Source organism: Sinocyclocheilus anshuiensis, unplaced genomic scaffold (assembly GCF_001515605.1).
Source record: "Sinocyclocheilus anshuiensis isolate Anshui unplaced genomic scaffold, SAMN03320099.WGS_v1.1 scaffold697, whole genome shotgun sequence".
Classification (NCBI taxonomy): Eukaryota; Metazoa; Chordata; class Actinopteri; order Cypriniformes; family Cyprinidae; genus Sinocyclocheilus; species Sinocyclocheilus anshuiensis.
This window is the reverse complement of record NW_015538036.1, coordinates 651,728-667,535: the sequence shown is the minus strand read 5'-3', so window position 1 is coordinate 667,535 and position 15,808 is coordinate 651,728. Positions and strand designations below refer to the sequence as shown.

The following is a 15,808-nucleotide window of genomic DNA, read 5'->3' as shown; positions in this document are numbered from 1 at the left end:
GGTAACCAACATTAGGCCCCAAATGCTGTTGACTGAGGTTTTTTTTTTTTTGGCAAGGAACTTCAAAAAGGTTCTCTGCTCCATTTTCGGCTAAAATGGGTTTGGATTATGAAGGAGAAGATTCAATTTCTCTATTCAGCACTTTGGAAGGTAGATGAAGACTGGTGGTATTTTGTCTTTTACTGGCCATCCAGGGTATTTTAAAGGGTTTTTTAAAGGTAGACCACAGACCAATCTTGTGAGTGGGTGCCATGGTCGTAAAGTAAATGATTTTCATCTTCTAGCCATATGCTGCCATCAGGGAAATATCTTGATAAGACGGCTAGATGATGGATGTCTGCTCCATTGACATATCTCAGGTTTATGAGCACCACGCTTAATAGGAGCCATTCCTGTTTCTACCGGCAGGCACCTGGCCTCTCCTGGACTCAGGGCAAGTCATCAGAAAGTTGGACAGAGCAGACAATGGAAAAGTGAATTGTAGCGCAAAGTATATTATGGAGGAATAGTTCCCGACTGAGTTTTCCTCAAACAGAAGTCAGTAGGGGGGAAATGTCATGGCTGCACTGTTGGAAAGGTACACAACAGGTAAATGTCCTCAGGTTTGCATTATTTCTCTCGGTTTGTTAGAAAGGGTCCATCTGATCAGTCCTAGATTCACCTCGCTGCCGTTCATATTCCAGTTTCCACTCCTGATTACATCATTAAGGGAAATCATGCCTTTACCTCAACACATAACTCAAAGGGAAGAACAAAACAAAACTGCTTCACGAGTCACTACATGTGGGATTTGAACTAACAACCTCCCGACCTCCAGCAACAACTACATCACACTCCCACAACTTTGACATTTGCCGAAAAGAAATACCACATTGAATCAGCACAACCCAGTATAGCTGTAGCTGTGACAGCATGGTTTTGAATACAAAAAAATCTACTCAATTATATTTGGTCATAGTGGTCTTAAGGTCCGGAGCCAAATTTGGTGAGAATTGGACAATTTATAGAAGGAGTAGCTCCCAAACTATGCTAAGAGCATAGGATCACTGAAACGGTTCACATTACTAGGCCAAAGTCGTGATACATTGGCTAGAAATTATAAATGGGGTATTGCTGGAATTCTCATAACCCAAAACAGAAACCTGGGTAATCTTGTTTTACGTTTTACACTGATTATATGTTTACCGGGATTACAATTACTCCTGGGTATTCGTAAGCAGACATTTCAAACTGTACATGTTAACCCTGGGCTAAAGGTCTTATTGAATTTTTGCAAATCAGTATCACTGATTGGATGAACGTGGCACTTGACCCGTTTACATACAGGTAACATAGGGTTAAGCCAATATTACAAATGTTGGTGAAAATCTGACAATTTATAATTTTTATAATGCTTTAAGGGGTTCATAAAAAAAAAATTGGAAGACCGCAAAGCTGGTGTGGAGATTTTTCAGGACCATTCCAGTCAGCCAAATATCACAACAATACTCTGAATGGTTCTAGTGGCTCCCATTGGGCATAATAACAATAATAAGAGTACTAAGTGAATGCAGTAGCTGTCATAGCAGCTTCAGTGCTTGACCCCTAATGATGAAGTAATGGCTTATCCTCATGTCAGGATCCACTCAGAATGGCAGCTTTGAAAAAGTCTCTAAAAAAGATTGAAATGAAAGTGACAATTACTCAGAGAGCCAAAGAAATCAGCTACAGCACAAGTGGCATTACAGGCTTGTTTGATGAAATGTCTCAATTTTAAAAACCGATATAATAGCACTGATGCCCTGTACTGCCGAGATAACAGTTTTAGATATGATGTGCCTGAAGGCACTGCATGGAGATTTCCCAAGTTGCTGTGTGTCTGCTCAAGCCTCTAGTCTGTAAGAAGTTGAATATATGGTCACTCAAATGATATTTGAATCAAATACTAAATTCAGACTTTAATTTCATCAATAGGCTCAAATTCTCATCAGCAATATCTGCTAGAACTGTTATTACATTTTCATACAAAAAACCCCAGCAATATTTAATGAAACAAGACAGTACTGTTATTTAGTGGTATTTATAGACCTTCGATGAATGGCATCCTTGAGTTAAATCTCATATGACTTGTCATTTTTGTTATGAGTGTCATCGCTTTTGATCATATTGCACAAGGCGGATCTTTCTAGACTAGTTTTTCTTTTCATGTGTCTAGCATAAACACTACTGGTAAAAAGTTTGGGGTCAGTAAGATTTTTTTTAATGTTTTTGAAAGAAGCTTCTTATGTTCACAAAGGCTGTGTTTATTTAAGCAAAAATACAGTTAAAAGGGTAATACTGTAAAAAGTTTTTTATTTGTATTTTAATTTTTTTTCTTTCTGTGATGGCAAAGCAAAATTTTTAGCAGCCATTATTCCAGTCTTCAGTGTAAAATAAATCAGTCTATTCTGCTGATTTGGTGCTCAAAAAACATTATTATCACCAATGTTGAAATCAGTTGTGCTGCTTAATTTTTTTGTGGAAAATGTAAAAATTTTTCAGTATTCTTTCATGAATAGAAAAAAAAAAAAAAAAGCGTTTCTTCTTTTTTTTGAAAGACTGTCTCTTTTGTTCAATTACTGACTTACTGAACCCATACTTTTGAATGATAATTAGCAGAAATATCTTTTTTTAACCTCTCTGAATTTTTGGACCTGCTTAATTGTTATTGGTTTAGCCCACCGCTTTGGCAGTTTTTCTGACATACACATACACAGAGTCCCTTCAGCTCATGAGTTTGTCCTCAAGCAGACATGTACGGCTGACAGAAAGCCAAGAGGTGAGCGCTGAGCCAGTGTGTTGGGCTAATGAGCTGCAGTACAGGCCAGATGAATAGTGTGTATGTTTGTGTGTGAGGAAGCCCACCCTTCGTGAAGGTGAGTCTGTGTATCTGTGAGTGTGTGTGTGTGTGTGTTGAATTGTCCCCCCCTCCGGCTGCTCTGAGTGGCTCTCATGGACAGTTTGAGGTCAAGTCGGACTCAGGCCTGCCGTCAGGTCTTAAGTGATTTCTGCAGCAACCAAGTGCTCGTTGCTTCTGAGGTAATTACGTCCTTCAAGACTAAAGGCAGGCTGTGAATGTACCGGGTCCCTCAGAAGACATTTTAAAAACAAAGCCTGACAAACAAAAAATTTCAGCCTCGTGTGGACTAACAAAACTGCATATTTGTAATTAGTATCCAAGCCTATAATATTGCAAACAGAATGTGAATTGGATAGCATTTCAGTAAAAATTCAGTACAGGAAAAATCAATTGTCGCAAGACATACAGATAATGTTACAAATTACACTTTGAAGATTATCTTAACTTCTTATTTTACAATGGAATGACAACCAACTTGTAGACTGATTAAGTAGCAGTTAATGTATGTTGGACACTTAATATGTAGGTTGTACTGTATGTGTGTGCGCGCCCATTTAGGTGATGCTGTCTCAAATCTCATGTTTTAAATAATTAAATTAAATTACATATTTACTGAAGAAGATTTTATTTTTATTGTTGTTATTAATAATAATAATAATTAATCATCCCACTATTTAATAGGTTAGTTATGCTATCAGTTAAGGCCGATGCAAATTTATACCCTTTTGTATTTATGTAAAAATTTAAACCTGTGACATGCACAGACTGTGCATTATTGCTTTAAAGAGCCATTTTTTAACCAACGCTTTTTTTATTCTAGATTATATTGTACAATAGCTTTGCAATAATAAAGATGCATTCGTATTGTTTATTATGTGTCCCTTTTCCCTAATAAACTACAAAAGTAAGTGGGAAAGTTCCAAGTTGTAATGGGTTACGAGTAGTCAGAGGCTCTTATTAATTTACAAACATTTTCATGCACTGCTTAGATAACAACGCTATTGGGATACTTGCCATACTTGGGATTAAGTACTTGTGTGCAACTAATATCTTTCTTTGTGCTTTGGGAAGCCAGTCTGATTCTGATGGCACTGCAGTTGAAAGACTTTGCAGTTAAAATACTTTTTTTTCCTTTTTATACTCCATTGACTAAAGATGAAAAGTTGAAAAAAGTTCAGAGTACTGTCACATGAAAAGATCTGAAACAGACCTAAATAACTGGACCCCATCAGCTTTAAAGGAGAGCAGAGACACAGAGTGTTTTTATCTGATTTTCCTCCTATCTGGGTGTCATTGTTCCTTTCTTGTTCTTCAAGACAAGTTTATTAAGCTCTCTGTGCTTCCCTAAATTAGATGTAATTCAGCCGTTTTACTCTGGCAGCATAAAATGCTTTCAGTTTGGCACAGTCAATCTAATAAAATGTGCTACTTAATTTTATGTTTATTTTGATGCTTTGTATAGTTTTATTCATATTCCTGCATTATCACAAGAGTGCTGATATTTGAGAAAACAACACAATTGTGAGGGTGACATTGTCTTTATACAGCAGTTTAATAAATGGGAAATTAAATATCGAGTAACTTACATTTTAGACCCAATATTGCTAGTTACTTTGTCTGTTTTTGCTCTGCAAATGAAAATAGTTTCAGATAAAGTCACAGCATAGCTGTTGCATGTCTATGAGCGAAAAGCATTAGTAGTGTTTTGTTACTCAATGAAACAGCATTTTTTTTTAAATGAATCGGTGTGTATAATTCAACGACTCATTCATAGATAAGATTTTATTTCTAAAAAATTTGTTTCTAAACGAGTCATTATGAAATGAATATTTACTGTATCTATTTGCTAAATGCATCTTAATGATCTTGTGCAAACAATTCATCCATGCATATGTTTAATTTAACTTTTTGTTGGCTTGTAACTTTTAATCAAATATCATACCTTGAGTAAACAACAGACTTCTCATTCAGATCTGCCTTCATCCAAATAACAACCGACAAATTGAACCCCTACAATTGTTTGTCTTTTTTGATAATCCGTTTCACGTGGTTGTACGTCATAACACAAAAGAAATGCTCAGTGAAGATCAACAAGTACGTTTCCAAACAGCCACAATCCTTATAATGAAAAAAAAAAAAAAAGCATTCTATCCCAGTTATTGGCAGAATATTCATTCTTAACAGCAAACACTGCTCATCATTGCTTCTCTGTTGTAATCAATTCTTTCCACTCATCGGGTGTTGCCCTGTCTAATGAATGCCAATACTGTGGTAGATGTGTCTTTTAACGTTTGACAGCAGATGTGTCAAGCGTTTTGTGGTCACTACAGTTTTGAAATGCATGGAGGAAACTTTTGTGGGCTGTTAATTTTTATACCGTCTTGAATGACAGCCAAGAGCTGCCTTGAGTGGACCCAGCTGGTCATCCGTCATTGTTAAAAACTTACATCCCTGATTGGGGTCTGGTCTGAGGCCAGCTCAACACAGGTGCTTGGCACAGCATTGACATTAAAGCACTCCACGCTGAATATCGAGCAAAAGAGAAGCCAGGAAATTTCAGTTGCTGTTGTACTGATTACTAAAAACACTGGTTCGATAAAAGCCTGTGGTTGAGACTCTCTTGGTTCATTTAGATTACATGGTTGCAGACAGTCCTATGTCACAGACAGTGGCTCTTATTCTTTATTTTCTATTTTCTACAGCTGTCAGGCCTTATGCAGGAAGAGACAATGATGGATGACTAAAGCTTGCTAAAACAGACACAATAGATATTATGAATGTGAATAGTATAGAAATTCTCAGGGTATGGTTATTTTGTATGTAGTTAATTTGAAATTATAATATGTATAGATAATATGTGTCACTGTATATACACTGCCTGGCCATTTGGATTTAAATAAGCAACTACTGAAGAGTTTAGGATTGGATCATTATTGCAAATAACATGTTTCCGGCAAGTTGTGTGTTTTGAAATGATGCTTTTAGCCCTAACTGATAATGTACATAGCTTTTCACTTCTTAAACAACCATGCCATATTCCAGGATGACAATACCAAGAGTCATCAGGCTTGTGAAATAGTGGTTTTTTAAGCATGAGGAATAATTTACTTGTATGAATTGGCCACCGCATTGTGAATCCAATTCAAAAGTCTTTGGGATGTGCTGGAGACAACTTTACCATTGTCAATATAAGATCTCGGCCAAAAATTGATCCAACCCTTGATGGCAATAAATGCTGTAATCTTGCATGATAATGCCACAACGAATGCACAATATAATCAAAGCTGGCAGTCCATTGAAATATTAGTGTGTTCAACCTTTTTTGGACAGGCAGTGTAAATTCGACTCTAGCACATCCCAAAGGTTTTTCAATGGGGTTAAGGTCAAGACTCTGTGGTGGTCAATATTTCACAATTTGAGCCTGGTGAATCTTGGTATTGTCATCCTGGAATATGTACATGCACTGAAAAAAACAACTTGTAGGATTTACTTGATAAAATCTTCATAACAATTTGCACTAACACATTTTAAGTAAATTTTACTGCTACTGCTCTGTATAATTTAGTTTTGTTGAGTAAAATCTACTTGCCTAAGTTAAGTAAGTTGAACAAAGAAAATAAGTAACTTTAGTTTGGCCAGTGAAAGATTGAGTAATTTTTACCTAGTCAAAGCTTACTTGGCATTACTTTGATTTTACTTAATGTAGCATTGAATTAAACCATGCTTTTAAAGTGTATGTGTTAGAAACAGCTAAGTAAATAATACAATAGAAATCATTGTAGTCTGTCACCACATCTACATATTTTGTAATTCAGCACTCCAAAACTTGGTTTTACTTAATTTTATAACGTTTATATTTAAGCTTTAATTTGTTCAAGCTTGAATTGAGTACTAATATAGAATTTGCTTTGTTTTTTTATTATAGCTTGAACTAACTTTTTCATGTAGAAATTACATTTGTTTTTCCTTCACCACAGAATCATTTCGCAAAACATACAACACACCAGAAACATATAAATCACTGCAATAATGATCCAATCTTAAAATGTAACATATTTGCTTACTTAAATCTAGATGGTGACTTTTTTGACCATGCAGTGTATGTGTATGTATATAAAGATTATATATAAATATAATAATATTTATTATTGTATGTAAATAAGTTAATAAATAAATACCACCTGTTTCTACAAGTTTGTTTGTTTCTACAAGTCTGTTTGGTGAACCCTAAAATTATTCACTTCACCTTTAAATATGAAAACAACTGTTTACATTGCACTATACTTTTAAGATCACTCTGTAATACATTTGAAACATTCAGACTCTTGAGCACTATTTTTTCTTGAGGTCCAGATTAAAGAGTAAAGGTTGAGTTTTTGGAGCCCCCATGCAGAGGGCATGTATGTATATGGTTTCTTTAGGGTTCAGATAGCACCAAGAACATGACATGTTATTGATTTATTAGCCTATCGTTGCTAACTGACTGCTTGCTGTCATAAAATGTAATGAATAACTCTGATTAGTCAGAGAACATGATACTTTCCTTCAAAGTGTTATTTTTCCCCTCTCTCTCCCACAATTTGTGCATGTGCGAGCGATCACTAATTTGCCTCATGTCCTGGATTTGCTTATTCATCAGGCCTCTCTGTATTATTTATGAATGGGGTGAAAGACAAGGGCGAACGTCTTTATTTTCAGATGACTGTGGATAAGGGGCTTGCTGTGGGAGATGATTGGCCTTTCGCTCATCTACAAAGAACCTCTTTTCCTTTCATATTTCTATGAAATTATCACATCTCCAACAGTTATATCACAGCCTTCTCCTTTGCCTGCCAAACCCTTGTTTGACCCGCTTTGTGTCACCCACTGTCTGTGTTTCAAAGTAACTTGTTAATTAACTTTGATGTTCACTTATCTTTAACAGGATTCAAACCTATTTTTTTTCCCCCTCCAGTCTTCAGTGAGAGGAGAGAATATTACGATCTTTGGCTGCCTGAATCATGGGATGCCGCTGTCCCTTCACGACAACACGTCAGTCTCATGTGAATCTGGTAGGACAGTCTATGATTTAATCTAAGAGGAAGCTCATTAAGCCATATGTAGTCTGTACAGTATCTTCAGCATTACATTTTTAAATATTGTTTGCAATTTTAATAAAAAAGGAATGCTAAAATATAATAGTAAAAACTTTTTTTTTACTATTAAAAATAAATAACAGTAATAATAGGCTAATTATAAGTTATCGCACCATACAGTGTATATAGTAAAAAAATATTAAATGAGAAAATATATAGTTATAGTGGTATATTGATTAGTAAAAATATTGATAATATATTAAAGTACAGTAAAAATGTATTAATTCTACGTAAAAATATCTACTTACAGTACCTCTTATTATTTTTTACCTTAACATTTATAGTGAAAAAATATTGAGAGACATCAAATTTGATTAGATTCTATTAAAATAGTATATGTATTTATATATTTGTATTAATAGTATATATTTTTTATTAATTTGTTTTCAGTTATGTACCATATTGTGTTTAATGTTAAATTTTATGTTGTTTTGTTAATGTTCATGACATTATTTTAGTGTCATGTTTTTTGGTGAAAAACTGTATTGAAAAACTGTTACCATAATTTTTGCAGTGGATTTACAGTGAAGAAAAAAAATGTAGGGACAGACAATGTTTAAATTGATTTCCGTTTGTCTTTTAAATTGCTTTGGGCCAGTGCCCTTTGCTGTAATGTTCATGAAGACAACTAACGTTCCCTAGGGCTTTGATCCAAAATCATGGCAATAAAAACAATGAAGTGCCTTTTTTGGAAACAATTCAGGTGAAACAAAGAAAGATGTCGCCATTTCTATGCAAATGCATCATAAATTGCATCGCATGGTTGCAGGTGAGATGTGGTAAACTTGCTTCTACCACATGAATTTTCTTTTATGGTCCATTTTATGGTTGAGCACATCACTCAGATATGCACTTATCAGGGTTTTCTTTAGAATGCTCCCAATAATAATTGTGAGTTCAGTCATAGCTAATGGTGGCACTAAGTTTTGTCTTCTCCTTTACCTGTTTCTGCTCTTTCTTTATCAGAATCAGTTTCAGGATTTCATCTGTCCATTAACACCACCGCAAATATCACCAAGCTGAGGATTCCCTACCCGCAAACGGGTACGTGGTATCTGAGCCTGCGATCCCTGTGTGCCACTGAACACGGGTGAGCATATTTGTCTTTCTGTTTGCGTTTCTGCACTAAATTATCAGACTGCAGTTGCTGAGAAAAGGATGTAAAATATTCATAGCACTCCATGTATTTACCTTCTTCAACATTTAGCAAGTGCAGTAGTAGCAGCATGTGAACTGTGGGATGTTTCCGATTTGCTGCTCTGAAATACAGTACTTGTGAAACAATTCACTTTTATGTTAACCTAGACTCTCGTAACCTTACTTTATCTCATTCAAAATGAAAATGAATTCTGACAGTGACAGTTCATGTTAAGTTTGATATCTTCATTCAAAATTGCACACTGACGCTGTACAGTATGTATTTTTACACTACCATACAGATTATAGCATCAGTTTCGACTTATATTGTCATATTATCTTAAAGGGCTCGCCCGAATGCAGGTTCTATTATCATTTACTCACCCTCGTGTTGTTCCAAACATTTTCTTTCTTCCACTGAACACAAAAGGAGTTATTTACAAGACTGTGCTGCTTTGTATTTTCTATGAAAGTACAATGACTGAGAAGTTCAACTTCAAGAAAAGGACACAAAAGCACCATAAAAATATCGTAAAAGTGATCTATGCAACTTGTGAACTATAATTCTTGTGAAGCCATGCTATAGCTGTGTGTGAGAAACACAGAAGATAACATCTCTAATTTTGGGCTGTTTCTCACACAAAGCTTGAAAGCTTTTGCAACCCTAAAAGCTTCAATCCCCATTTATTGTAACTGCATTTTCAGAATTCTCAGAATGTTCAAAGAAATTTCATACTGTTCATTCTTGGTAGTTTTCCTAAAAGCTTATATTCGACTTTTCACTTTTTTTTGGTCATCTCCATGTTCTTGTACAGGTTTGAGATGTGTACTAATGTAACCACTGAGGTGTACCTTCGCTCTTACCTGACCCCCTGCATCAATGACTGTGGCACCTATGGCCAGTGCAAACTCCTGCGAACCAACAACTACCTGTATGCTGCATGCGAGTGTAAAGCAGGTGAGCACCCAAAGCCTTTCTTAACCCATGTGTTCTCTTTTGTAAAATGATTGGTGTAACTTTTCACCCTAAAACAGGCAAGAGTGGAAAATGAGCAGCAAAAAATCATTTCATGTCACTTTTTATATCATCTGGACTTAAGTAAAACATATCATTTTTGTAATATTTGAGATATTTTGGATTTTATGAGTACATGTTGACGTACATGTTGGCTTTAGGTCAAACTGACAAAACAAGCACAGAAAGTTTGAACCAAGTCATGTGACCCCCATACTCCAAACAACCTCAACTATGATAATGATAACAGGATTGGATGAAAAAATCTTCCTCGTGTCTCCTACAAGAGACTAAAGAATATGTATCATGTGGTGCATATTGCCTGTTTAAGGGTTAAGAAGAACAATAAAATGCATTGTCTTTGAATTTTCTAATGTGTGTACTAAATACAGGTTTCACATTCCAGGTTTTAAAGGCCGAGGAATTTAAGAATCAGTTCACATATACTAGATAATATTTTCATGATTTTTTAAAGGTTTTTAAGCTATAAGGCAACATTCGTTTGATCAGAAATACTGAGAAAAATTATTGCAATTAAACTTATTTGTTTATTGTTTTTTTAAATATATTTTAAATTGTAATTTATTCTAGGCTGAATTGTTAGCAGCCATTACTCCAGTCCTTCAGAAATCATTCCAATATGCTGATTTAGTGCTCAAGAAACATTCTTATTATTAGTGTTGTTCAAAATGTATATTTATTTGTTCTATTTATTCTAAATAGAAATCTTTTGTAACATTATAAATGTTTTTTTTTTTTTACTGTGTTCTTGCTGAAGAAAATAAAAAATAAAAATCAATCAATCAATCTTACTGACCTAAAACTTTTGAAAGGTAGTGCATTTTCTTCATAATGCTACAATTCCAATTTGTTTGGTTTTGTTTTGTTTTGCCAAGAATCAACTCATGCACTTGCCATATTAGAAATATTAGATGTAATTATGTGCCACAAATCAAAAGTGGCGCCGAAATCCCCCAGTAGTCCTAGAAGTGGCGTGCAGGACAATTTTGGTTCCTACACTTATAATGTGACGCGTGTGCTTGAAAACTCCTTGAAACTTTATCTTTCATTTAACTAAGTGAACAAGTCTATCCTCCCTCCCCAGGGTGTTATCACCCTTGCGGTTAATATGATGATAATCACAGTAATATTTTATAATTCCATTTATTATCTTTCTCCTCTGCTGTCAGATGCCAATCAAAGTTAATTGGCATGTTAAATGCTTCAGTTACACATGTGCCAATCATGTTGCTGTATAACTGTGAGATCACAAATCAAGTGGTTTTTAATTAGAGGACATTTGATGATCCTGAGAAATATGCTAATCACAACCTCTCAATTATAGCGCCATTATAAAGCTCTGGTGCCTCGTTTCCTCTCTCCCCCTGGATTCCTACCCATAGTTTCTTTTGTCATTAGCATAGACAAATTTACCCTTTTAATGAATGTTTTCTGGCAAACAGCTGAGTGCTCTGATACAGCACGCATGCAAAGCTCTTCTCTGTTCTCGAGTGTCTGGTAAAGCTCAATTGACCGTCTTTGTCGACACTCAGCGAGACTTCAATCACGACATGCCTTTGAGGATTTTTGTTTGTGGTTCGGCTAATTAAGGCTTCGTAATCAGAGAGATTTGTGGTGTGTTTTCTAGCTTTTTCTATGAGAGGTTAGAGGTGCAGTACATCTATTTCCTTCATGGTGTTTATATAACAGTAGGCTACCCGAATCCAATCTATATTTATGAAGCTGTTTACAACAGCTGACAGATGAGGAACAGAATGTGTGTGTGAACGAGGAAGAAAGTACATGTATATTTCTGTGATGTGTTTTTTTCTGTTAGCTTTACATGCATTTCCAATGTGTGTTTTATTATTTTGTTTTTTGATTGCTTAATTTGCTTTGAGGATATGGACAGGAGTATATTGTACATACACTACATTTCAAAAACATGGGGTTGCAATACAGTAAAAACTGTAATATTATGAAATATTATTACCATTCAGAATAGCTGTTTTCTGTTTGAATATATTTTAAAATGTAATTTATTCCTGTGATGGCAAAGCTGAATTTTCAGCATCATTACTCCTGTCTTCAGTGTCACATGATCCTTCAGAAATCATTATAATATGCTAATTTTCTGCTCAAAATACTTTTATTATTATTATTATTATCAATGTTGAAAACAGGTGTGCACCTTAATATGCAAAAATATGTGGAAAGCATCATGCATGATTTTTTTCTCCAGGATTCTTTAATGAAAAGTAAATTCAAATGAACAGCATTTACTTGAAATAGAAATCCTTTTTTAACTGCTTTTGATCAATTTAATCCTTACTTTAAAAATAAATAAATCAATAAATCAAAATCTTACTGACCCCAAACTTTTGAACAGTAGTGTACCTACATTGAAAGAAATGGTGCATCCAAAAATGAAAATTCAGTCGTCATTTGCTCAAATTCATGTCATTACAAACTTACATGACTTTCTTCTACAGAACATAAAATACATTTTGAAGACATGTTTTGCACATTCTTTTCCATGTAATTACAATGAACTGGGACTGAAGTTTTCAGGATTTATGCTTAAAACTTTAGCTTTCTAGTCCATTTTGAGTCCAGCTTAGGACCATTTTGGTTAGTAACGCGTGTGTGCTTTTCTAGGTTGGGATGGCTGGGGTTGCACGGACAACACAGAGGCGTACTCATACGGCTTCCAGCTGCTCTCAACTCTCCTTCTGTGCCTCAGCAACCTGATGTTCATCCCACCTGTGACCATTGCCATCCGCAGTCATTACCTGCTGGAGGCGTCTGTCTATATATTCACCATGTTCTTTTCCACTGTGAGTTTGAAGGCCTGGTTTAAACCTATCAGAAATATACCCAAAATGGGGATAGCATAAACATTTCAGTTGCTAGTTGCATGTTGACATTAACAGGTTATATTCATCAGTCTTCATGAATCACCTGAAATTAAATAAAGAAATGTATAGTTTCAAACATAATAAAAATGAATAATCCTAACTCTAAATTTTGACTTGATGAGATATGTTCAAAGCCGTTGTAACTTGTAAATCAACTTAATGGACCGGTCGTATGAAAGAACTGGAACTAACTGTTGTATAATTTATATTTTATAGTAGATTTGCATTCTGTTCCAGTTTTGAACAAATACGCCTAATTAACGCAATAAGTGCTTGACAACCTGCTGACTATCTCACAAACCCATCATGAGTTCTAATTCAGCATATCAGTGGCAGCTGAAGTATGGAGATTACAGTTAAGGACCAGTGACATGTCAGAGTGTCATATTTTATTCATGCCTCCTCTGACCTTTTGTTTTCTTCTTTCACCCCTGAACAGTTTTATCATGCCTGTGACCAGCCAGGCATTGTGGTCTTCTGCATCATGGAGTATGACGTGCTGCAGTTCTGTGACTTCCTCGGCTCGCTCATGTCTGTATGGGTCACTGTTATCGCCATGGCCAGACTCAAATCCATTATCAAACAGGTAAAAATCACTCAGATGCAAACTCGTATGCAAAAAAAAAAAAAGATGCAAATTTAATTTCGATAAGCCTTGTGGTTCTTCACTCTGTGCTTCCAAATGTTTTGTAAGTGTGGCTATAATATTCAGTGAGCTCAAAAAATGTATGAGTGTGTTTGCACTGAATAAAGAAGAAAACAATCAAACCATACTGAAACTTATACCATTCAAAACTTTGGGGTGAGTATGATTTTTAAAGCAATTAATTTAAATTAAAATAATCTTTTGTTCAGCAAGGTAAAAAAGTGACAGTAAAGAATTATATAATGTCATAAATGATTGCTATTTTAATTAAATACTGTTCTTTTGAACTTTATATTCATTAAAGAATCCTGAAAAAAATGTATCACAGTTTCTAGAAAAATATTAAGCAGCACAACTCTTTTCAACATTGATAGTAATAATAAATGTTTCTCGAGCACCAAATTCAATGAAATGAATGAAAATGCAGCTTTGCTATCACAAGAATAAATTGTGTTTTAAAATATATTAAAATTGAAAAACTTATTTAAAATATTTCAGAATATTATTGATTTACTGTATTTTATTTTAAATAAATGCAGCCTTGATGAGCATAAGGGACTCCTTTCAAAAGCATTACAAATATTACTGACTTCAAACTTTTGAAAAGTAGTGTATGTGCCCAAAATTATCTTTTTAGGGCCACTGCACTGTATATAAGAACCACAATCTGATAGTTAAAATTACATACGGAGGCCCTGGGGCCCAGAAATGCTTTATATTTCTTGTGTCATCAATTTCTATAAATTCATTTTATGTGATTCATGGAGGCCAGTAGTTTTTCACGGACTTTATTGCCAAGAAAAGAGCTTTCTAAGATGTGCAAGAGAGCAGAATTTTTTTGTCCACCTCAGTAAAGCGCTAACACAAAGTGTAAATATACGAATGTCAGCAGTCTATCATGTGCTGTCATAATGATGGTGGCATTTGGACACATAATGACAGGTGGACACTTTCAGGTGTGTGCATACTCTCTGTAGTTCAGTCTTCAGTTGCTCAACCGCTGAGGGAAAGAGTGAGATTTAAGGAAAGGAACACAGGGAGAAAGACAGTAAGAATGTGATTAACTTTATGTTTGAGTAATTTAGAATCAGAAAAATAAAGTGAGAGGACTGCTGTTTGTGATGGAAGCATCTAATGGAAAGACCAAGAAAAAATAGCTCTCCTCTAGGGAGAACGCTTCTATATGCGTTAGGTAATTGCGTGTGTTTTGCTGAGTGCTGCAGTTTGCAGACACTAATCAAATCACCCATGTCACAACTGTTCTGGACTTTAGGAGGGAAGGAAAGAGAGTGAGAGAGATATTTTTAGCACCAGCACTCTTTACTTACAGTCTGTCTGAGAGAGGGTGGCCGATGCAAGATGGTCCTAATTGGAATGGGGACTCGCTATCGCCTCTAGACATGATGAGTTGTCGATGTTTGGACTAATATTTTTCCTCTTTGCCGCTCTCCTACCAGGTGCTGTACTTGCTGGGGGCGATGGCTCTGTCAATGGCCTTACAGCTGGACCGCCATGGCCTGTGGAACCTGCTGGGCCCCAGTCTTTTCGCTTTAGGCATCATGGCCATCGCCTGGGTAAGTAGCATTGTGCACATGCATAGATTCCATGTGTTTAGGACTGTAATGCATCCTTATTAAATGTTTAATATATCAATAAAACATGCCAGCATGGATTTCAGTTATATGGCTCAGAGCATAAAAAATTAACAGATGTTGGAGTTGTGGTTGCAAGATTGTTGTTTGTCACAAATGATTGTTACCTTAGTTTTTGTCTTCTAAACCTACACCTGCTGAAACTCCTGGTGTAAACCAGCAAAGGCTGGTGTGCTGGACCTTACTAGGCTGGTTTAAGTTGGTCTTAGCTGGTCTTCCAGCCTGGCCAAGCTGGTTTTAAGCTGCCAGTTGATCTCCCAGCTGGTTTATCAATGCCTTAACTGGTTTAGGCTTTTCTTCAACTGGTCTAGCTGATCCTCCAGCCTAGACTGGACAGCTAGTTGGTCTCCCAGCTGGTTTATGCAGGTCTTAAAGGAACATTCAACTATTTTTGAAAATAGGCTCATTTTCCAACTCCCCTAGAGTT

General features: G+C 35.6%; 1 protein-coding gene across 1 annotated transcript in view; it reads left to right on the top strand.

The window, feature by feature from the left end:
* The window catches only part of tmem8b (transmembrane protein 8B), a 164,937-nt gene that overhangs the window by 130,096 nt on the left and 19,033 nt on the right, over positions 1-15,808 (top strand). Inside the window, exons 7-12 of the mRNA XM_016476532.1 lie at positions 7,833-7,929; positions 8,980-9,103; positions 9,966-10,108; positions 12,824-13,002; positions 13,523-13,669; positions 15,187-15,303. Of these exons, the coding sequence (XP_016332018.1) occupies positions 7,833-7,929; positions 8,980-9,103; positions 9,966-10,108; positions 12,824-13,002; positions 13,523-13,669; positions 15,187-15,303 (807 nt within the window). The remainder of the gene's footprint in view (positions 1-7,832; positions 7,930-8,979; positions 9,104-9,965; positions 10,109-12,823; positions 13,003-13,522; positions 13,670-15,186; positions 15,304-15,808) is intronic.